General features: G+C 42.4%; 1 protein-coding gene across 3 annotated transcripts in view; it reads left to right on the top strand.

Moving 5' to 3' along the window:
- LOC143125341 (uncharacterized) overlaps positions 1-25,176 on the top strand; it is a 263,904-nt gene that overhangs the window by 195,299 nt on the left and 43,429 nt on the right. For all 3 annotated transcript variants that reach the window (XR_012987252.1, XM_076286721.1, XM_076286733.1), the window contains exons 11-12: positions 9,144-9,317; positions 11,869-11,922. Coding sequence is in view for 2 of the 3 variants with exons in the window: in XM_076286721.1 (XP_076142836.1) it covers positions 9,144-9,317; positions 11,869-11,922 (228 nt within the window). In the remaining variant the exon portion in view is untranslated. The remainder of the gene's footprint in view (positions 1-9,143; positions 9,318-11,868; positions 11,923-25,176) is intronic.

The raw sequence follows: 25,176 nt of genomic DNA, 5'->3' as shown, positions 1-25,176 counted from the left end.
CAGTATGTTCAAGCAGTGACATGTGGTTTAATGCATGGGTTAACGTGACGTGAGTCAGACAGAAGATGGGCCTGTCTTTAGTTCCTGAATCCTGTCCCTCTCAAGTCACGTTAAATGGTGTGATTAGCAACTAGAATAAAAAAAAAAAATCCCGGGGATGACACCCCCGACCCCCGTGTTATTATTATTATGCTATAGGTTCAAATTAAGCTATAAGCTATAGATCCTATAAGTCTTAGCCATAAAAAAGCCTAATTAGTGAAAGAGCCATTGCGTTGTGTGTAAATAGAGGTTAAAAAAAGATATTCTATTCTATTGAAATGCCAGTTTTTCATTTTGTACCATACGTAGCCTTCTGATATTTAGTGGGACTTTTTTTGTTGGGGGGGGGCGGGGGGGACGACGGATTGCCTACCTCCACTGCTAAAAAAATCTAGAGGAAACACTGTGTACTCACTCTTATCTTACTAGCTACATCCATAATTTTAGCAAGGGCGTTCTTCTCTTTGGTAGCAATGTTGCCATACCAGTAGATGATAGAGATTGACACAATGGCCATTGAATAGACTGGGTAAACCCAGCCTGATCTGCCGGAGATTTTTTTCGCCCTGCAGCTCAGGCTGGAAACCTGTGCATCTTTCTCTGCTGCTTCCCTTACAATTTTGCAGGGACCAATCACAAATTGGCTTTTCCACCTGGCGTGCTATTGGTGGGTTTAAAACGATGACGATAGAGAAGCGATGGCAAAGTCTCTCTCACGACCGTCAATCCAATTCCCTTTAACCTCTCGACGATGCTCAATGTATTTTTTAGGTAAGCAAACAAATCGATCGAGCGGGTGAAAATACCATTCACTTTCATGTTTTTTTTGCACAACCTGCAAAAATCGCTCGATGCCATTGCAGCTTCTGCAGACCGCTGATAAATGCTATGGAACGTCACCTATTTCCGCCCTTTTACGTGTATGTGTCACTTAAAGGAACCATATGTAAGAAATGTATTTCAATGAATCATAAAATGGCCCTGATATGTCACTAGACATTAAGAAATCATGTTCATTTCAAATACTTATATCACTGACAACAGTAGTCCGGCCAGGATATTGCCATTTAAAAAGTGAAGTTGCAGCCCTCAACTGATGTTGATGTTGTGTTTTGTCATGTCATGTTGTGTTTTGGCCTGATGCGCCACCCTCTACCTATCTACTAATCACAAAGCCAGTAGTGTTTTGGCATCCGGGTTGGCAACCTCGAGTCAGGGGGGAGGGAGGGGATACACCGCTCTACAGTAATTTGAAAGTGATTGCAGTACCAGTTTTGGCCACAATCTTACATATGGTTCCTTTAATATTCATACAAACCAAGACGGCGGATCTCTAAAGAAACGCAAGCCCCCACCCCATAAGTTCATCTAAATTAGCTATGTACCAAAAATGACATTTTCCGTGACTCGAAGAGCTGTAAACAGTGTTGTGAGGGTGCGTGTACAAATCCGCTTGGAGCTCCAGTGGAATTTTGATTTCACAATAGTGCTGCCACTAACGACTAATTTTCTAACGACTAATCTTTCGACTAATTTTTCGATTAGTCGACTAATCTAAATGACTATAATTTTTTTTTACAAAAATCAAGTGTTTGTTATTTCGTTGTGTCCATTTTATTTTGAACTCAACTGAAGGGAAAACATAAAATATAGATCACCCTACTTTTGTTAGAAGCTTATTAAATGAACTGTTCAAAAAAATAAAACATTTAAAATGCTACCATCAGATCTAATGTCAAACCTTTGATATACTTTACAGTGTTGCCATGGACATAGACAATGTTCAATGTTTGTTAAACTTCTTTGACCTGAGGGCCGATCATGGCACCTACATGAACCAACCCCCCATTAAATTATCATTACTATGCTATCGATACGCTGAAAGGCTGCTTTGAATGTACCAACTGGGACATCTTTAAACACACGTGTGTCAGCCTAGGCGAGTACACAGAGGCTGTGACGTCATACGTCCGGTTTTGTGTTGATGACTGCATCGGGACAAAATGCATCAAGACATATAGCAATGGTAAACCCTGGTTCACCAAAGAGGTTGCTGCACTTTGCAGGAAAAAAAGCTCTGCATTTAAGAAAGGAGACAAGGAGGAGTATAAGACTGCCAAGTATGAACTTCGTTCTGCTATCAGAAAAGCTAAAGCTGATTATGCATTGAAACTGGAGCATCAACTGGCCACCAACAACCCCAGGTCAGTCTGGAAAAGTCTGAAGGAGATGACCAATTTCAATAGAGGGCCTACTTCACCACCAGATGTGGACCCTGAGCTTCCTGACTCAATGCATTTTATGCCCGGTTTGAGGACAATCAGTCACCAGCAGTCTTCCCCTCTCCTCCCACCTCCTCCTCTCCTCCCTTTGTCATCCAGGAGGCAGAGGTGTGCAAACTTTTTAAAAAACAGGCCAGGAAAGCAGCAGGACCAGATCAGCTTTCCCCAGCTGTTTTCAGACACTGTGCAGATCAACTGGCACCTGTCTTCACTGACATTTTCAACACTTCTCTGCAGCAGTGTGTTGTTCCACAGTGTTTTAAAGCCTCTACCATCATTCCGGTCGCAAAGACAACAAAAACAACTGGGCTCAACGACTTCAGGCCCGTTGCCCTCACTTCAGTGGCTATGACGGTGTTTGAACGTGTGGTACTCTCCCATCTGCAAATCACAGTATCACCGCTGATGGATCCCTACCAGTTTGCTTACCAGTCTAACAGATCTGTGGAAGATGCCATCAACCTAGGAGTTCACTCTATACTGCAACACCTGGAGTCAAGCAACACCTATGCACGCATGATGTTCATTGACTTTAGCTCTGCCTTTAACACCATTGATCCACTCATCCTCTTCTCTAGGTTGCAAGCCATGAACATCAACTCAGCTCTGTGTCACTGGATACTGGACTTCCTGAGGAATAGAATTCAATCAGTCAAGGTTAACAATACAACATCATGCCCTCTGACCCTCAACACTGGAGCACCACAAGGCTGTGTGTCATCTCCTCTTCTGTTCTTCATCTACACTAATGACATGAGATCTCACCATCACTCTGTCAAAGTATTGAAGTATGCAGATGACACCACCATCATAGGCCTCATTAGTGACAATGACGAGTCCCAGTACCACAAGGAGGTGAAATGGGCTACGGACTGGTGTACTGAAAATAAGCTCCATCTTAACGCCTCAAAAACCAAAGAAATGGTTGTGGACATGAGAAGGTGGCCTAACACCAAAGCCCCGTCTATTATAGGTGAACAGCCTATAACCTTGACTGACTCCTTTAAATTTCTTGGCTCACATATCAGCCATAATTTGAAATGGGACATTAACACCACCCACCTTATCAAAAAGGCGAATCAGAGACTTTATTTCCTAAGACAACTGAAAAAGTTTCATGTCAACAAAACCCTTTTGCTGCTCTTCTACAAAGCCATCATTGAAAGCATCATCACATCTTCAATCACTGTCTGGTATGGGAGCTCTGGCAGTCGCACCAAGAGGAAATTAGAGAGTTGTCACCAAAGCCTCCAACATCACTGGTTGTGACCTTCCATCAGTCCACTCTCTGTATGCTGAACACAGCTTGAACCGAGCAACCAAGATCATCAGGGACGCCTCACATCCGAGCCATGATCTCTTCCAACTTCTGCCCTCTGGAAGACGCTAAAGATCTCTGAAGACAGGAACGACGCGCTTCAACAACAGCTTCTACCCTTCAGCAATTAGACTCCTGAACTCCTGAAGATTTGCAACTACTTATTCTATTTATATTTATCCCCTCCCGCTATTAACCCCCCCCCCCCCCCCCAAACGGACTGAGCTACAAAAAATACCACCAACATTGTTGTGTGGTTGCATGATAAATACTTCTCAAAACAACAGCAATTATATGGGTGCCATTGTTTTGGGATGTTTCCCTCATGCAAGCATCATACACTGGTAGGCAAATGGAAAGAATATTGACATGATATTTAATTATGCCACAATAGCTTTTGGTCATGTTATTCAAATTTGACTATGCAATACAATGCTAGATAGTGTATTAGTCTGTGCTCGGTTTTTATGGAAGTTGCATAAATCCACATCATTCTATTAAATGTTGTTTCATAATTAAATAGCCTTCCAATAGGTGAATCGGAGCTTTGCTACCAACGTTATCGAGTGGTTTCAGTTTCGCTCGCGCACACGCATGCATTGAATGAACGCTCATACCAGCATTTAATTGTATGCCTCTATGTTTGATGACACTGATTGCAGAAACGTTTGTTTTCTTTTTCTCTCGGTCTGCGGTTCCTTGATCAATTGCGCAGCAAATTATCAGACGAAGCCCCGGGAATAATTTCACTCCACCAGCAGTGTCCACGTTGCGGCCAGTGCTCGTCCGCGGCCCAAAGTTTGAGAAACGATGGTCTAGCCAACTTTGAAAGGCGACAGGAGTTGAGGACTTTGCAAATGTCAGCATGTTCAAAACAAGTAGGCTACAGGCACTTTGCGCGTCTTACCACATAGGTTACCTCACTTTATCAGTTGGCTTGAACGCTAAAAAATACATGTTGTGACCTATTGAACATGGGAAATGACGCGCACCTTGATTGTTGATATCACGGGCACGGCATATTCATTTTAAAGTTTTTTTTTGTATGAATGAATAAATGACACGCCGTTGCGTTGTCAACGTGAGCCACTCTCTTCACTTCATTTATTGCAATTTCCACAATACTATAAGCGCTTTCAGATATAACCTCCGGAGTACATGCGGAGGTTTGTCAAACGGAGGTCCTACCCTTCGGATGATTCAGATATGATGCTAACCTGCGGACCTAATACTGACCTTATACGGACGTATGTGTGAACGACATACACGCACATTACAGAATCTCCGTGTGGTTGTCGAGTGAGGGGTGGGGGCTTAGAGTTCACAAGATGCGAGATATATGACGCAGAATATATGCGGCCGCTGCCTGTCACAGCTGCTTTTTGTTTACAAAGTGTAGCCTATGTATTATAGGCTAAAGAAGAGAAATCTATTGTGCGTAGGCTAATACTTGAAGTAGGATAGTCACGTAAGTGCGCACATACAGTATTTGTATGTGTGCTTCGAGTAAACACATTTATCTGTTTTCAACGTAATGCAGGCGCGCGGGAACATATTTTTGACCATGGGTGCTGAATAACAAAATAATGGATGTCCCACGATTTCTCCCCTAGCATGATATGATTTTAATTTAGACAGCTACGCCATTTCAACGCGGTGTATGAGTAGGCCTAAGAGCGAGAAGTTTTATAATGCCCTTGCCACTCCGACTCATCAATAAAAACTGCGTGCACACACACCAGACCAGCACTTGACTTTACATCATTAAACTATTTCAGTATATTGCTTTTCTGATTGTCAAAACCACACCTAACTTATGGCGTCTCCACTCCACAGCAAAAGTGTCCTAACCACGTTACAGCTGTTTTATCTGAGCGACTCCAATAGTGAGAGGATTTCAGTGTCATATTTCGGTGGCACTAGCTAAGCTGTCGTGGAACTCGAGATGACATGTCTACTGATAGGCAACAGGTCTCACCAACACGAAATTCTAATTGCAAAAGATGCATCCTACCTCATCTGTTGTACTGTAGTTATTCGAAATTGGGCTTTTCACAATCCAACGATATATCCAAAGTGCGAACTAGCTGGTGATGGTTTATGAAAACTGCCAGTATGCATGCTACACGGAGTTCTGACAGGGCTGTGCATGGCCTAATAAACAGGCAAGATATAACCCACGATCGCCATGGTTTCGTTGTCAATTCGTGTTTGTGGTAATAATGACAGCAACAATAAAACCATCTGTATCTTACGATCTTCATCATTCTTGACAGATCACCAGCCTCCTCTGGATGGTCATATGCATAATTAGCCTATAGCCTACCTTTAGTTTTCATTTAATTTTAAACACGAATCTACTGTCTTTACTGCCGGGAGAGAAAAAAATCCTGTATTCTTTTCTGTAGCCTAATTCTGCCTAAGGCTATCAATGAACAGAAAACCGTGTTGGCTAACAATTTATTAAATACTCCTGTTATTGTCGTCAACGACGTCGCTGTAGGCTACTGCCTTTTCAGCGCCTTCTGCTTATGATGATTCAGTCTTTTGAATTCGTTTGGCCTTGCCATGCAGTTGTAGGCTACAACGTGCCATTCCCTTCATGTGTTTTATCAAAATGTTGTATGCCCTCATGGACAGTAGCTCCGTGATGTCTGCATCTTTCCATGTCGGAGATTTTCTGGACAGCACTATGCCACTCCATCATAACACTGGCATTTAAGTCAGATTTAACCACATGGACGCACGAAAGAAACGTCACCAACACGCCCTCTCACTAGGTGTGAATTTTAACCGCATGTTCTACGCCTCGTTCAGACACAGCACATTTACATAATGTCCGGAGGAAATACTAGGTAGGGGGTAGTATAAACACCGGGTGAATTCGGACTTCCATATGACCGGTTATGTCGTTCAGATATACGGCCCCACCGTTTAACATCGGCAGAACCTCCGGTCTTACACGTATGTCTGAAAGCGCTTAATATTAGTCAGAGCCTGGACTAGCGTAACCTAGCTTAGCTCCCCCGCTTAACTGCCTAATAATGAATCGCGCTGAAAGCAGGCAGGCACAGCTTGGTAGCCTACTTGCGTTTACACTTGCGTAGCAGGGTTTAAAACATGACTGCCAAAGTTTAAGTAGCCTGTTTAATATCCAAAGACAGTCATAGGCCCTACTTTTTAATACATTAATAACAGTTACAGGGCTCTATCGTGCGTCCCAGCGCAATTGACTTTGTATACTCGCGCTTTTGTCTTTCCTATTTTGCAGTCAGCGCATATTGGAATTTTCCCTCCACAGGTACGTGCTTGTAAATTAGGGAATTCGACTGCGCCCACCGGGGCGGTTCAGCGAAAAGACGGGGCGTGTTCCGGCGCAAACGTTCACTGTTGATATTTTGCAGTTTCAGAAAACAATTCCGCCACAGACCAGGAACTCCCTGGTCTAAAGTCTGTGGCGCAAATGCAGATGCTATTTTAAGGGCACATGGATGACCACAGGCCTGCATGAATGAATGCGTTGCACACCAATCTACAGACACCCCCGTGCACAGACGGAAACATTCAAAGCCTTGATAATATTTGTCCATTTCCCGGTTTTGTTCGTGCATTGGTGACCTAAATATTTAGTAGCCTATATAGTACAACATCTACATACAAAATCTTTACAACAACGCCTAATTATGACCTCTTAATTTGGACAACTTTATACAGCCCTATAAAGGCTAAAGTTACCTTTAGTTTTGTTCCAATTTACCGTTGTTTATGGCTTTAAACATCGCGCTAAGGTTTTAAGCACCACAATTTTGCCTACCTTGTTGTAGCCCATCTGAAATAACTCCAAGCTTTGTTATGTTCCCTCCATCCTTTTGTTATTTTCAAAAAACGCTCAAACGAATGTTGTGCGTGCATTAAGTTGATGATAAAGTGTTTACAAACTCTACTTAACAAAAAATATTGTAAATAGCTTACGGTCATGCAGTTAATGGGATATGTGCAGAGTTGAAAGTTAGGTCAACTTGGAAACGGTTTCTCACAGGCCGCCTGTGCTGCGCAACGCACACTTCGCTCCACTCATCTATACAACGTAGGCTAGTTCCCATTTCGCTAAACCATACATAATTTCAAAGAAAAATATTACCACTCGAGGGAAATCAGTGTGGTGTCCATTAAGATGTGAAAAAATAGGCATAAATCTAGCGTACACATTTTCACGAATCACGGATGTGTTGATGACATAAATTAGGAAATATTAGATGACGAGACGTGATGTTGAATTGCATGCCGATGCCATTTAACCCAAATGCCCCAGCGGCAGCACGGGAGAGAAGAGATTAACTGACAGAAGATAAGCATTGTCTATAGAGAGGTAATGTTAGATTAGGCTACATTGTACATAGCAAAAATATCACCATGCATTCATAATCTCGTGATTCAGTGAGAGTGATCCCAAAACATCGGAAAGTATGTCTTTGTGACAATTCTGTATTACATTTTGTCAAGAGGAAAAATCAATAGCTGACAGTTCCTAACTGAACAGTAAAATTATAGCGCTGTGAATGCTCCTGGCTGCACCTGGCAAATACGCCACCATAATAGCAATCCTGCCTGTTGTTAAAGGGAATGTGAGATGACGCCCTGATTGGTTTATTGCACGTTACGCCCAAACCACACCCATGATTAATGTAGCTACTTCAGACCACCCCATTTTAGATTTGCGTCGGGCGCAACGGTCAAATATCCCGCCGGTAAAATAGCATCAGCGCCCAAGATCCGCCCACAAAGTGACTTGCGTTTTGCGCAAAGACACTTCCGTTTCAGACCGTAGCCCACAGTGTTATTGAGTTATTGAGTTGAATGAGTTAATAACATTACAGTGAGCCATTTGAGACGGGAGACCAAAAATAAATAGGTGGTCAAAAGTAAAAAAATTGCCGTCAACTAATTTTCATGGTCGAATAGGTCGACTAATCGCGGAGCACTATTTCACAACGAAAGTTATCTTTTGCCGAGTATGGCGGAATTAAGGCACCCACCAGCCCAGCACTAAACTCCGAGCATGGTAATCAAAATTGATTTTTTTAGCCAGTAAATGCTCCCGATAAGAACAAAACCAGATTCACGCCTCTTGTGCAGTATAAAATACATAGCAGACTCCCCAGACCAATGTTCAATCTTGGTGTGGAGCTTGGTTTGGTGATAGCAAGTAAAAGCTTTTATAACCGGTTACCATGTCCAAAGCCAGCGCCCTGACTACACTGCACTGGGAAACTGGAGGAAGTCATCTGAAGTCTATGCAACTGTCTTCGGTTTAAATTATATTTAAATGTAAAAAGCATCAGCACACCAGGAAACAAAATCATCAAGCACTGAATGACTTTTAATGATGATTCTTAAGTGGGTTGAGAAAAAAGCACCATTAGGGTCTGTCCTATAATTGTTTAGTCAAGGTGACCCTAATAAACATTATGGTATAGTGTTTTCTTCTTTTTTGAATGAAGGCTCTCCAGATGTCATCTCTCAAACGCAAACTGTTGGATTTTGAAGTATGCACTGGGTTCTGACCACTCCTGTTTGAAAGAGCTGGACGTGAGCAACAATTTTCTGGATAAGTCAGGAGTGAACCTGCTCAAAGAGAGACTGGAAGATCCGAAGTGTAAACTGGAGTCTCGGAAGTAAGTCAGCTGATTGAGAGGAATTAATTGAGATACTGAAATAGCACTGAGTACTTACAGGTTCTGCTTCTGTGAACAAACAAGGACATTTATGTTTTTATTGGGGGGTGAATGAAAGTACTTTTAATTAAGTGTATTTTGAAGTAAGCTACATTTGTAAACACCAAAGATTGTTAAAAGTAAATAGTTTAATGATCTGGATAGCGAAGGCTGGAATATCCTGACAGCACGTGCCGCCACCCCAGACATCCAAAAACACCAACCACAGAAATCCTTCACTAAGTGTAGTGGTACAAAATCAACATTAAATCAAAATTTGCCAGGGGTATGAATAATTTTGTTCTTAACTGTATATTCTACCCTAAAGAAGAGTGTTGCAGGATTGTGTCAGAGACATTTTTTGATGATATCTTGAGATGCTCTACACCAGTGGTTCTCAAACTTTTCACAATGAGTACCACAGAAAACAATTGCAAGTACCAATTACAATTACAAGTGCCACCACTATGACCGGCATTAAAATACAGTAGCGTAGGCCAATAACTACATATTTTACTGTTTTTCATTGTTTCTTGTTTTCAAGAAAGACATAAACTAGTTTAAATTTAACTTCAGTGATCACGTCATTTAAGGACTTTTATTATATATTATATATATAATTTGAAGTGACTATTTAGTCTTTAGTCCCAGAGTACCACTAGAGAAAGTCTGCATACCACCAGTGGTACCCGTACCACAGTTCGAGAACCACTGCTCTACCAGAGGTGGGACCAAGTCACTGTTTGGCAAGTCACAAGTAAGTCCCAAGTCTTAGCAGTCAAGTCCAAGTCAAGTCCCAAGTAAATACAGAGAAGGGCAAGTCGAGTCCAAGTCCAAGTCACATCAAAGCCAAGTCGAGTATTTTTATAAATACAGATTAAAATATGTTTCTGTCTTGTAATCTTTTACGACATATGCATGTGCATGTGCATACCTGTGTAATATACACATGTGCATACCTGAGTAATCTGTACAAAACGGATAGCTACATGACACTCAGCACAGCTGCAAATATATATATTGTTTTTCCAAATTGCGGAGCCCACTGTAAGGATGAGTAATAATTTGACTGATGGCATTTCACTGCGCTAGGCCACAGATTTGCCTGCAAACAATTTATTAGGCTGTTTGCCAGTGCCGACTCATAAGGGAAGCCAAGGTCAACACTTTTATATTATTTGAAAGATAATAATGACAGTAATTTTGTTTTAAAGTATTAATTTCTTAAGAAATACTACACATTTGATGCTGTTTATCTCATTTGTAAATGGTGCACTGTCACTTTAAGCCCATTGTGTCATTGTGTGCCACTGTCCACACGTTCTCATAATGATTTTTTTTTACCAGCTCCGTTCAAATATAGCCTATGGCTAGTCCACAAACTCAAACATTGTTTGTGCCACATGTAGCACAATATTAACAATGATAAGCATGATATTAAGTTGGCACAAACAGCTTTCATTCCTTTGGAAAGAGAAGCATGTATGACATGATGCTTGCTTGACATTTTCTGTTTGCAATTAAAAGTGAATTATGAGCCTGGTAGCCAGTAGCCACCTAGCTACAGTAGCTGAGTGGAATGCGTTTCAATTGGCATATCATGTGCTTCATGTAAATAAATTATTGAATACTTCAAGACTCACCAGTTCCATTACACAAGGCAAAGACAACTCTTCATAATATTCTTGTCCACTTTCCAAATCACAGTGAGTGCAGCTATGTCATAGTGATCTCATAGTTTATAACAGTAGGCTACAGTAGGCTAGTGAGAACCGGATAAATTCACAATCTCCTCTAATCTCCTATTTGTTGCCTTCACGATTTCCTTTTATATGTTTCTTATATTTAAAAGAAGATATCAATCATCAACAATGACAAGCCAGCTGGAACCTACTCGTTTTCTCTCCCTCTCGTGCGTGCTTAGATGCGTTCTCAATTAAATGCTGTAGGCTAGCAAAAGTTTTAGTTGGATCTTAATGGAGAGGACTCGAAAAGTATCAACTTTATGGAACATGATGTTGGTGCTTTTTGACATTAAACGTTCTCTAACAAGAGTGCAAATCAGTTTGCAGTAAAGCTACTAGTGATTGGTTAAATGTTGGTCATTCCTCTGTCTCTTGGTACCCTACACACAGTGCATAACGCGTGTGGGGGTAGAGGCAGTACTGAACTGTGCTCTGGCCGCTTGTCTCCGCTATTTTTTTTTTTAGTCGCGGGAAAGCGTCTCTGGGGTGACTGGTCCACGATCAGGAAATTTAGTTTTTGATTCGAGACATGTCAAGTCATCACAAGTCAAAGAGGCAAAGTCCGAGTCAAGTCTCGAGTGAATAGTATTCAAGTCCAAGTCGAGTCGCAAGTCATGCCGAATTTTATCAAGTCAAGTCTGAAGTCATTAAAATCATGACTCGAGTCTGACTCGAGTCCAAGTCATGTGACTCGAGTCCACATGTCTGTGCTCTACAATAAACAAGAGTTGACAGTTTTATATTTCTTTGTCATCTTATATCCATAGGACAAAACCCACTCTGGACTTATTTGAACTACCCTTCCAGGAGGAAGCACCCAGGTATTGGCCACCACACTCAAATGCACAGCTGCGTAACTCTGTGTATGCAGGAAAATGTTTTATTTTATAATATTGCTATTCAAAAGTGATTCAAAGCCAACTTTGCACCAGCAAGATCACAGACAAGCCATTCATAGGCAGACAACTGACCTTTAAGTAAAAAACACCATCTGTGAGTATAAATACATTCACTGCATAGTTGCTTGCTGGTTATGCTCCTTGGAAATTGAAAATGAACGCCTGGTGTCCAGAAGTCTGGTGTTCGCTTTCTTTTTAGTAAACTCTTTGTACACAAACAATGTTCTCAATGCCTGAGTTCATGTGTATGTAACGGATGCCAGCTAGCTTAGCTGTGCTTGTGGAACGTTGGTAAACCTCACTCCCCGACGGCTCAAGAGTGCTGCTGGCATGCGAGCCAGTAGCCTGGGCTATTGGCTCAATTGTTAGCGCGCTCGCCTCCCGATCCGAGGTGCTGCTGTTCGCGGGTTCGAGTCCGGGCGTGTGCAGGGCTGTAGAGACACTGGTGATACTTCAATCAAAGTTTCATGTTGTGTCGAGCCTTCTTAGTGTTTTAAAAATAGTGATTTTGATGTGATCATGCATCAAAATAGTAGTGCCCAGGCTTGGAATTTCACCATTTTAGGGGCAAGGCCACTTGGCCTTCAGTTGGGCATATTTGGTGGGGGGCACAAAGGCCACATGTCAGGGCACCAAGGCCAAAGTTAACTACCGGTATACAGTAGTAGGCTATAAAAATGATCATAGTTGTATTTAGCCTATTCACAGTAGTAGACCTGCATCATTGTATGAAACATTACAATAACATGAAATATGACATATTACATAGAACTGTAATTCATCTGATCATCTAATATTTAAAGATATCTAGGCTATATTTAACATTTATTTTATATTTGGGCTGTTATGAAATCATGTATTGAACAATTTAAGCACAGCTCAGCTTTAAGAAACTCAAATAGCCTAGATGCATGCTTAGCATTTTGTGATCATGAAGGCTACTTTCACAAACTCTTAGTCAGCTTATATCCTCTGATTTTAATATTTACCGATATCTAGGCGATATTTGTAACATTTATTTTGTATTTGGCCTATTATGAAATCATGTAGAACTATTTAATCACATTGTGAAACTTAAAGCTCAAATTTGGAGACATGCATGTCGATATTTGCTGCAAATTCAAAACCGGATTACTCTTAAACCAGACTGCTTTACACCTTTGTGTTCGGTAAGGTCTGCTGTTTATTGGTTTGTCGTGTTGAACGAAGGGTTCGTGAAGTATTCCACCGAGATGAATGGGTAGGGAGATGGGCGCACAACCTTAGAATTTATGATTAAATTTAAACACATTATTTACTTTTCTCGCGAACTGTTCATCACAGCAATTAGCTGCTAACATCGTTAAGCTGAGAAAAAGGTCTTTCATGTGATGTGATACTTGTGATGTCTTTGTGATGAGTAGGCTACCTCGCGAGTAGTTCAACTGAGAAGAATGGGTGAATTTGGACGCACTTTCTTTCTTGCCTTGCGCTGTCACTTTCTCCACTGAGTAAAAGACTAAATACATTTTTTTAAAGATTATTTTGACAAGCCATAGGATAAATAAAAATCGCTATTAGACGGACACAAAGCAGAATATGGAAAGAAAGGGGCACCAAGGCCACAGTGGCCTTTAAACCTCTGATTTTCAAAGGGGCATCACAGCCAACGCAAGGGGCAACGTTGTGGCCGCCGTGAAATTCCTACCCTGGTAGTGCCCCTACGACTCCCATTCAAAAGGCCATTTGACCCGAAAACGACAATACGGTCAAGCTTAAAAGTTTAAACGAGAGTTTGACTCAGGTACATTCACAAAAAGACCCTATTTGCATTTTGGCAAGAGTTTCCCTTTAATATAGAGGTAATGTGTGCTCTCTTTTTGGTCTTGGTCAGAACACGTGCTACTGCATTCTGAACTAGACTGCATTTCCGGCGGGAACTGCGAAAGTGTGCTTGCCCTGGTCCGGTCACCAACGTGAGCAGACAGTGGCATACGCTATGCTGAACCTGGCTTGATCCAGGCATTGTAACAGTGCCTTTCAGTGTTGGAGCAGTGGCAATATCTCAAAAGCTCTAGGAGAGGGCTATTCAACTATTAGCTTGCGGGTTGAATGCGGTTCGTTGGATTTAACCTGTGGCCTGCCTTCGAATTTAGCTTCTATGACTGAGATCAAATCAATAAAATAAAATGACAGCAGTGATTGGCTGCAAAAATACAGTAAATAATGTCACACGTCTTGAGCCTCTCAAACTGGGCTATCAGGTAACCTACAGAGGAATTGAAATTATGAAATATGACCAAGGCATTAAAAAGCTGCTTGTTTGTCAGGATACTTTTTCACTGATTTATTTAAAAAAATATGAGCTATGAGTGGCGCTAGAGCTGACAAAAAATTAGGGAGACAGGAATAATAATAATAATCATAATAAAACTTAAGAAGAACAATAAGTGTGCTGCTTTGCAAGCACACTTAATAAGAAAACGTAAGAAAACTTCTTAAGTTTTATTATTATTCCCGTCTCCCTAATTTTTGGCCAGCGCCTGCGCCTAAGCCCTTTGAGACAGAGACACCGTTCCAACTTTAAAACGTCCGGTCAGTACCGGTGTAAGTTGCACGCGAAGATGACGTCAAGTGGGCGTGTCGTTCGTCCGCCATATTGGATTGAACAGAAAGCAAAACTAATTTTTCACAGGTCACAAATGTGGTTCGAACGCCACGAAACTTGATGTACATTATCCTTGGACCAAGCCTCACAAAAGTTACTAGAAGGATTTTTGATTTTCGGAAGCGTTTGCCCGTCACAGCCAAACAAAATCGGCGGTGAAGCTCCGAAACAGGAAGTCGTCCATATCTCAGGAACACTGTCACATATCGATACCAAATTCTGTATATGAACTCGGGACTCCAATGTGAGGGGGCATAAGCTAAAAAAAAAAGAAATATTCCAAAAGTTCCCAGCATTTGGCAAACCACCCACAGGTATTTGGTAACGATCACCTTTCACCTTTGCAGTTGTACTTTTATCACAATGCCTTCCAAGTATACACATTGTCTCTGGCCAGCCTTACCACTGCATAGTAGCCTGACGAGCCAGACCCACATTAAAATGTAGGGTCTGGACACTCACCATTCGCAGTGCTCAGTCCAAGGGGCGGGATAATCAGTTGTCTTTCAAATTCCCTCTTCACGCAATAGGACAGCGGCAGCGCTATGAGTCCCATGCGTTTCCCACCAGCGGAGCTAGTTGGCTAGTTCAAACGTTTGCCAACTTAATAAAAGCTTAACTCGTGTCACACTGTTCGCCAGCAGCAACATCCATCTTATTTGTTTTCAAGTAGCAGGGAATTCAAGCCAAACCGTTGCAACTCTGCCATCAATCATTATGTTAAGCCCACCTAACGACTCTATACACGATTTCATTGGCCTGATTAAGTTTCGATTTCTGGAGCTCACAAGTCAACGGAGAGTTGCTAGTATAGCCCTGGCAGCAAATGTAATTCGCTGCCGCTAGGGGCGCGTCTAGATTTCTAGGCTAACTGCATAGAAGAGAACACTGGCAACTACAGACTGGTAGAACATCCTGAGGAGCTTGCTGCACACATTGAAGGACCGCAGCCTCCTCAGGATGTACAGCCTGCTCTGCCCTTTCTTGTAGAGTGCGTCAGTGTTGGCTGACCAGTCCAGTTTATTGTCCAGATACTTGTAGGTGCTTACCACCTCCACATTGACCCCATCAATGGAGACTGGTAGCAGAGTGGGCTTAGACCTGAAAATCCACCATCTCCTTGGTCTTTGAAGTGTTGAGTTGAAGGTGATTGAGTTTGCACCATTGCACAAAGTCCTCCACCAGGCTCCTGTACTCCTCCTCCTGCTCGTCCCTGATACACCCCACAATTGCAGTATCGTCAGAAAACTTCTGCATGTGGCATGACTCGGTGTTGTAGCAGAAGTCGGATGTGTACAGGGTGAACAGGACTGGAGAGAGCACAGTTCCCTGTGGCGCTCCGGTGCTGTTGATCACAGTGTCAGAGAGACAGTTCTTCAGTCTGACGAACTGTGGTCGCTCGGTCAGGTAATCTGTAATCCAGGTTACCAGGTGAGCGTCCACACCCATCTGCAAGAGCTTGTCTCCCAGTCTGAGGGGTTGGATGGTGTTAAAAGCACTTGAGAAATCAAAGAACATGATTCTCACAGCACTTTTCCCCTTGTCTAGGTGAGAATGTGTCCTGTGTAGAAGATAAGTGATGGCATCGTCCACGCCCACTTTCTCCTGTTATGCAAACTGTAACGGGTCTAGTGCATGGCGTACCTGGGGTCTAATCATACCTAAGACCAGTCGCTCCATTGTCTTCATCACATGTGATGTTAGAGCGACAGGTCTGTAGTCATTAAGCTCACTAGGGTGTGGTTTCTTAGGGACGGGGGTGAGACATGATGTCTTCCACAGTGTTGGAACATGTCCGAGGCGTAGACTCAAGTTGAAGATGTGCTTCAGTGGCTCCCCCAGTTCAGCAGCACAGGCCTTTAGTAGCCTTGGACACAGTCTGTCAGGCCCCGCTGCCTTATTGGGGTGAAGTTTCTTTAGTTGTACTCTTACTTGATCTTCTGTGATGATGGGGGGGAGGGGGAGGGGCATCTGGGATCTGTGTGTCTGATGTCTGTTGACTGAGGTCATTGTCACCTCATTGTTCGTGGTCGCCATGTGGGGGAGGGGTGCAATATCCAATGATGGTGGGGGTACGATAGCCTGTGATGTGGGAGGTGAGTGTTGCACTGGTATTGAGGGGGTGTGGGGGCTGGGGGATGAACACCTCCTTGATGTCCCTGTCAAGGCTGCCAGAGTCGTGGACACCTCAACAGGCACAGGCAAGGAGGCGTCAGGCAGGGGCAGGGCGTGAGGTGATGGTGACTTAGGTCTTTGGGTGTCACCGGGATGCAGAGCTGGAGAGACTGGGAGGTGGCGGTAGGGTAGGCACGCAAACAAGAGCAGTGTCTGAGTCAGCAGGGGGTGGTGGACAGACCACTGCCATTGGAGCTGGAGCAGGGCAGTCAGACCTGTTGTAGAAGTGGTTCAACTGGGTCGCCCTGTCCAGGTCCCCCTCCACAGCAGCCGTGGCCTACTGGTTAGCGCTTCGGACTTGTAACTGGAGGGTTGCCGGTTCAAACCCCGACCAGTAGGAAGCGGCTGAAGTGCCCTTGAGCAAGGCACCTAACCCCTCACTGCTCCCCAAGCGCCGCTGTTGTTGCAGGCAGCTCACTGCGCCGGGCTTAGTGTGTGCTTCACCTCGCTGAGTGTTTCACTAATTCATGGATTGGGATAAATGCAGAGACCAAATTTTCCTCACGGGATCAAAAGAGTATATATACTTATATACAGAGCTGCTGCTCTTCTTCAGGCCAGTGATAGTCTTCATGCCGTCCCATGCCTCCTTCATGTTGTTTTCCTGCAACTTCTGTTCCACCTTCCTTAGCCTCTTTCAGCTTGACTTTGAGTTCCCCTTGCACGCGCCTCAGCTCTGCCATGTCCCCCTTTCTGAACACCATCTTTTTCCTATTAAGAAGGGTCTTGACATTGCTGGTTATCCAAGGCTTGTTGTTAGGAAAGCAGAGTACAGTTCTGGTGGGAACAACAATGTCCATACAGAAGTTCAGGTAGTCAGTTGTGCAATGTGTGACCTCCTCTAAGTCCTCTCCATTCTGTAACACACTCCAGTCAGTGCACTCGAAGCAGTCTCTCAGAGCCTCATCCACTTCAGGTGTCCACTTTCTGAAGGTGCGTGTGGCAACTGGTAGCCTCTGTACTTTAGGCTTGTACATTGGCTGGAGATGAATGACGTTGTGGTCTGACTTTCCCAGTGGGGGAAGGGGGTTTGCACTGTATGCATCCCTCACATTTGCATACATGAGGTCTATTGTCCTGTTTTTCCTTGTAGGGCAGTCAACAAACTGGTAGAAATTCGTGAGTGTGGTATCCAGTGTTATGTGATTGAAGTCGCCAGAGATCACAAAAAAGGCATCAGTGTGCTGGGTTTGAAGCCTTGCAATTGTGGAGTGGATGACGTCACACGCTGTATCCGGGAGAGCTCGCGGTGGAACGTAAACACAGACAGCGAGTGCGTGCGAGAACTCCCTCGGCATGTAGTACGGACGGAGACTAACCGCTAATAACTCCACATCCTTGCAGCATACAGTTTCCTTCACTGTAACATGTCCGGGGTTGCACCATCTATTGTTTATGTACAGCACCAGTCCACCTCCCTTCTTTTTGCCAGAAAATTTACAGTCTGTCCAAACGAGCTACACTGAAGCCGGGCAGCTCAACGTTAGAAGTTGGGATATGGCTTGTTAACCACGTCTCCGTAAAGCATAACAAACTACATTCCCTGTACAACTTCTGGTCAGTCTTGTTAGCCTGTGAGTTCACGTTTCCCATCACAATCGATGGAACTGAGGGCTTGTATCTCCACTTCTTCTTCCGACGCCTCGTCTTCACTTTAACTCCCGCTCTGCAACCCCGAAAGCACCACAATTCCTCTGGGATGTTGACGCGAACACAGCCAGCATTCCGTCATAGTGCGATCAGCTGATTCCTTGTGTACACAAGTTTGCTGCCGCTGGAGCATTGCAATATGTCCGTATTCATAGGATAGAATAAAACACTCCTCAAAGTGTGTAATCCAAAAAGTTGCGAAGTAAAAAGTAAACAAAAGACTTAAAAGGACACGGAGCTACCTCGACTCTTGTCTGGCGCCGGAACCGGAAAGAATAAAAAGCGGTTTCAAAATAAAAGCCCCCCGAAACAGAATAGGAAAAGGCCAAAAAAGTAAATAACATAAGGAATGCATTAATAGTAATATTTTTTAAAAATCGAAAACCGAATCGAAACGTGACTTTAAAATCGAAAATTAAATCGAATCAAGGGTTTGGAGAATCGTGACACCCCTAATTAGTACATTGATGTGCAGTAAATTATGTAAGGGATAATGGATGACACACCGTTCAACTATACAAAGTTAAAACACGTTCTAGATGGTAGAACGGCCCGACGCGAAGTGGAGACTTTGTATAGTTGAACGGCGTGAAGTCCATTATCCCTCTTATTCCACTGTTGCCACTTGTGTTGTGTTCATTTCCTGTTATATTGTAAACATTTTAATCTCTAAAACTGTCTTGTTTGTAGAACTACTTCTTTCCGCCACATATCAACTAATTTTCTCAACTTGCAGGACAAACTGCCGTTACTAGTTGCTATGGCCAAAGGCCGTTAGTTCCATCTCTCCCGTTGTCAAGCAGGCATATCTCAGGATTGTGATGAACTTTAGCTTTTAAACATCGCTATTTTATAGTGCTGCCACTAACGACTAATTTTCTAACGACTAATATTTCAACTAATTTTTCGATTAGTCGACTAATCTAAATGACTATACATTTTTTTTACAAAAATCAAGTGTTTGTTATTTCGTTGTGTCCATTTTATTTTGAACTCAACTGAAGGGAAAACATAAAATATAGATCACCCTACTTTTGTTAGAAGCTTATTAAATGAACTGTTCAAAAAAATAAAACATTTAAAATGCTACCATCAGATCTAATGTCAAACCTTTGATATACTTTACATGCCAGTGTTGCCATGGACATAGACAATGTTCAATGTTTGTCAAACTTCTTTGACCTGAGGGCCGATCATGGCACCTACATGAACCCACCCCCCATTAAATTATCATTATATCACATCACAATTATTATTGGTATGCTATATTGTTATACACTTCAATGAAGCCAATGTTTAAAGTGCTAACATTGTTCACAAAAAGTTTGTGAAAACATGCACATCAGAGGACTGCTTTACCAATGTAAAATATAATTACAATAGTGTCATTGCTTTTGCATGGTTGCATGATAAATACTTCTCAAAACAACAGCAATTATTTGGGTGCCATTGTTGTGGGATGTTTCCCTCATGCAAGCATCATACACTGGTAGGCAATTGGAAAGAATATTGACATGGTATTTAATTATGCCACAATAGCTTTTGGTCATGTTATTCAAATTTGACTATGCAATACAATGCTAGATAGTGTATTAGTCTGTGCTCGGTTTTTATGGAAGTTGCATAAATCCACATCATTCTATTAAATGTTGTTTCATAATTAAATAGCCTTCCAATAGGTGAATCGGAACTTTGCTACATCGAGTGGTTTCAGTTTCGCTCGCGCACACGCATGCATTGAATGAACGCTCATACCAGCATTTAATTGTATGCCTCTATGTTTGATGACACTGATTGCAGAAACGTTTGTTTTCTTTTTCTGTCGGTCTGCGGTTCCTTGATCAATTGCGCAACAAATTATCAGACGAAGCCCCGGGAATAATTTCACTCCACCAGCAGTGACCATGTTGCGGCTGGTGTTCGTCCGCGGCCCAAAGTTTGAGAAACGATGGTCTCAGTGTTGCCAACTATTTCAAATGAAAAGTAGCTAAAGCCAGCTCCAAAAGTCGCTAAATGTCGCTAGATGACGTCACGCGCTAATTTGCATATTAATTACATCAGCACGTCGTACCCCCCACCCCCCCCAAAAAAAACAACAAAAAAAACGGTGATGGCCCTTTAATTCCCTTTACTTACTCCTGTTTGCTTTTGTCCTACTCATATAGGCGACTTTAAGAGCCTAGTTTAAATATATTTGATTTAATATACTTGTATATTTATTGATAGGCTACTTTCTGTAGCCTATCATCTACACTAGAGCAGGTGGCTGAAAAGCAGTCATTTCCAACCTATTCACTCCTGCATCTGCTTTGCACTGCTTGAAGTCTGATTATAACGTGACCGTAGCCTACACGCAATGTACACTTAAGGCAATGGCTATATTTTGGATATATTTAGGCTACATAATATAGCCTAGGTTTAAATGTCACTCGGACAGACCAATAGATTTTTTTTTTTTTTTTACTCAGCCAACAGTCCTGCATCCAATTGCATTGACAACATTGAAGCTAGGCCTACATAGCCTAAACGAATGATATAGGTTTTTTCTAACATGTATGTTCTATTAACTATCTGCTTTGCTTGTGAATGAAGTTGTAGCCTACTTCCTTTGTTCAACTGTTGAACGATGCTGGCAATGTCATTGCTCTTGTCTCGTTTTTTCACTGAAAGTTGCTGCACCTTCCAATGAGCGTTGTCTGAGCTTAGATCTATAGAACATCTACTTCCTTGTAATAAAATGGGCTGATACTATAGGCCAGTCATTCCTTTTATAATCATGGGGCAACGCTTTGGGCAAATTCGCGATGTAATTCACTGACGAAACAGGCATGAGAGGGGAGATTTTATGACGTTTCAACAACGAAACAGTTTGCCATTTTTGCGAGAAGATTTTTCTCATGCTTTGAGCTGCTGCTGCTGTCAGCCTGGGCAAACCGAAGGATAACGCAAAGAGAAAACAAAAGTCGCCAGATACACAAAAAAGTCGCCAGATTTGTTGTCAGTCGCTAGATACACTTTTCAGTCGCCAGAGACGGCCAAAAGTCGCTAAATCTAGCGACAAAATCGCTAAATTGGCAACACTGGATGGTCTAGCCAACTTTGAAAGGCGACAGGAGTTGAGGACTTTGCTAATGTCAGCATGTTCAAAACAAGTAGGCTACAGGCACTTTGCGCATCTTACCACATACAGTGGGTCCCCGTTAAAAATTGACACTTCATTCACGATCATGGTGAATGGTGAAATGTAAGTACAACTGCAGCCGCTTGGGGGCAGCATAGTCCGCTGTGGAGTTCCCCGGTCGAACCAGACGAATTCGACAGCAAGGGCTGTGATTGGCCGAGTTTTCAGTGCGTTTCTCTGTGTTTTTAGCAGCCCCTGCAACATGCTAGTCCACTGTAGCCTAAGCCTTGTACATAATGTTAAACATAGTTTTGGATTCAGTGGCAAGATTTCTTGATTGTACAGTGTCTGTCTCTCAGTAATGTTTTAAAATGAGAGCTTCGTCAGCTGGCAGTAGGCTACTTTGTCGGTAGTCATGAGAAGTTCGCTTGCTAACAGAACATAAATATGCTGCCCAGAAACCTTGTGAATAGTTCTGATTTTTTTTACTACACTAACGAGGTTGAAATATAGACTTTGCCTAGAGCATCTCCTTAACAGTAATGTTAACAAAATGACAGCATTCATATGACAAAGAAAAACGAATTCGGTCACTCAAGACTGTGCCACAGCAACCAGTGTAGGCTACAGTCCTACCCAATAGGCCTACTCGAAGCAGATAGCGTTGTCTGACGGTCGAGTGGGTTAATGCACGTATTTCCAGAACAGGTCTGCAACTTTCAGGCAGTTCTGAGTTCGAATCTAGGCAGGAGCAGAGCCATATAAAGGCCTAGGCCTATTGTTATCATTTTTTGCAAGGTGTTGCTTCTGGCAATATTTGTTTATAAGACGTTTGGTGATTAATTGATAGCTGTTTTTGGGACACGTTAAACGTTCTTTATAATGAGCGCATCCGGGGAGTAAAACGACTGTTACGCGCTGTTACAACTGTAGGCTACAATGATTGCAATACAAAAATATGCGCGTGTTAGTTTAGTTAGTTTTGTGATGTTTTGCACTTTTGCCTCATGTGTTTTCAGGTTTGAGGGCTTTTTTGGCAAGATTGACCTTGGTTAGACTCTGCATATGTTATTTCTCCGAATGGAAAATAAAGTCAATTTTCGACACACGTCTGTTATTAGTTCAATAACAAGTGTTGCTTGTTAAAACATGTGACTAGTGAAACTCAAATGATTTTAGAAATATTTAGCCAAAGTCAAAAAGTGTTAGAGAAGGAGAGACGCTGGTGCAGCTCAGATGTCTTCCTAATTTTCTTTATTCTTTAGTAAAAGGTGCAGAACATTATTAAACTTTGACTAACGTTTCGATGTTCGTTAGTCAAAAACATCGACACATCGAAATGTTAGTCAAAGTTTAATAATGTTCTGCACCTTTTACTAAAGAATAAAGAAAATTAAGAAGACATCTGAGCTGCACCGGCGTCTCTCCTTCTCTCTAAAATATCTGTCCTGGCCTGGTTGCAACGGATTGTGGCCAAACGACAGAAGCGTGGAGAACCCTCCTTTGTCTACCAAAAAGTGTTACTTTGTGCCCCGCGCTCCCCCACTGCTTGTGAAAGAAGGGGATGGGGGAGGGGGGCTTAACGTGAAAAAGCTTAATGTCACAAAAAGGCAACGAGTCGTTTTAGGCTACAGGCCTTCATAATGGTAGGCTACAGGAAGTGGGGGGAGGGTATGGGATGACCAGAGCCGTCATCTATCCAGGCACACAGCTCGTTATATAGCCTATCGACTGCCTTAACAGATAGGCTTTGCTCTTGGGTTTGGCCTTACAGCGAACTCAATGCTCTTGTTGCTTGCATTTTGTTAAATAAAGCGATGCAGATTACATTATTTATTTCTGATTAATTGCGTCTTTTGATGTATTTTGCAACATTTGCTTGTTAGGCTGGGCTACATGTCAATGTCCTGTACAGGTCAATGTTCAACAATTGCTGGTGTAGGCCTAGGCTATTAATCAATTAGGGACTGTTCGTTATTTATTTAATTAAGGGGCTACCGGAGGAGTTTTGGGAGCGTTAGTCAAAAAAGACGTGACCCTCCCTCGCCAGCAAGAATTTTTTCTATGACCCTCCAAAGTGATTGAGAAAAAACGCATGACCCTCCCCAGTCCCAACAATTTATTGATGCCTTAGGCTACTGGGTCAATTTGGGAGCTTGCATGGTACGACTCCTTCCTTGAAATGCCTTGAAAACTCTGTCGTTTGCACAATTTCACAAATAATCACCGGGACCGAAACAAACCTGTCAACTTTTCCCGGGTTTATCGCGTATTTTAACTTTTTCCTCGCTGTCTTAGGAGGAGCTGCAGGGCCGTCGCAAGGGGATGCGAGGCCCTGTGCGAACTTGACAGATGCAAGGCCCTTTTCACTTACGTGCATGAAATCATGCGATAGCTTACTTTACACATAGCCAAGGCTACCGTCGGTGTATTTTAATAGTAGCCTAGTCTAATAAGCTACACCAGCTTGCCTTTAAGAGGGGAAATTCAATTGTATAGCCTATAACATTAGCTGAGTCACATATTTGGCCAAATGATGTTTATCATAGGCTAGGCTACATCACGAAACCAAATAGTGTAACAAAGGAGAACACTTTAACAGGGGGAATTAATTGGGCATGAATCATTGTGCTGATCGGTATTTGTCAATGAGCAGAAACACACACGACATTCAAACTATTGATAAGATGTACTGGTCTGTATCTATAGGCTACATTGGACAAATAAATGACACTGACTCGCCATATCCTGACTCAGGAAAAAAAAAATGTTCTTGCTTTGCCGCAAACTCAGCAATGAAATCATAGGCCAGTTTGCAGGTAGCCTAACGTCTTTTTCATAGAAGGGAGAGCCCAGTCTCTCCTGTGACATGGAGGTGCGCAAATAGTTTTTAATAGCCTGTTCAACCTCGAAAAGCTTCGGTCACCCGATGCCAGTCACTGATCGCAATTTCAAAGTTCGGAAAGCTTCATCTTTTTAAGTTTTAAGTGCAGTGGCCCCTATCTGCCCCCTTTGGAATTATATCTCGAGCCTATTATAAGGTCCAGTGCGTTATGTCCTGGGATTCAGATGTGCTCAAAAAGAAAAGAAAAAACACTTTTTTATAGATGGTTATGAGGAGCAATGTGAGAGAGAAATTTGATGATCATTGATCGTTGTTTTGGGACGTTAAGCCTTTTCCATAGGCGTCAGTGAAGGAGATTGAAGAATGACCATTTTTTTATACGAAAATATTTCTTAACTACAAAAACTCAGTGTCTAAAAACTCAGTGTCATTCAGACTCAACCCTCTTGTTGTTTTATTATCTTTTTCGTTGTCGTTTGAACGTTGGCAAGCAGGCATGTTGCGGTTGCAATTTAAGTGACATTTCTACAGTAGGCCTACAACATGCTGTCAGTGTTGGGAGTAATGCGTTACAAAAGTAATGTAATTACTGTAATATATTGCTGTTTGCGGTAACGCGGTAATGTAAGGCATTACAAAAAAAAAATTGGGTAATATTTACTCGGTACAAACTTCAGTAACGCGCGTTACAATGCAGTTTAACCCAAAATTAGGTGCTTGTTTTGTTTTGATACATAT

The sequence above is a fragment of the Alosa pseudoharengus genome, unplaced genomic scaffold, assembly GCF_046254945.1.
Source record: "Alosa pseudoharengus isolate Yale_2024_CS ecotype anadromous, Long Island Sound unplaced genomic scaffold, YU_APseudo_1.1 YU_APseudo_1.1_scf_1, whole genome shotgun sequence".
Classification (NCBI taxonomy): Eukaryota; Metazoa; Chordata; class Actinopteri; order Clupeiformes; family Clupeidae; genus Alosa; species Alosa pseudoharengus.
The sequence above is the reverse complement of the archived record's forward strand: the minus strand, read 5'-3'. Positions and strand labels throughout refer to the sequence as shown.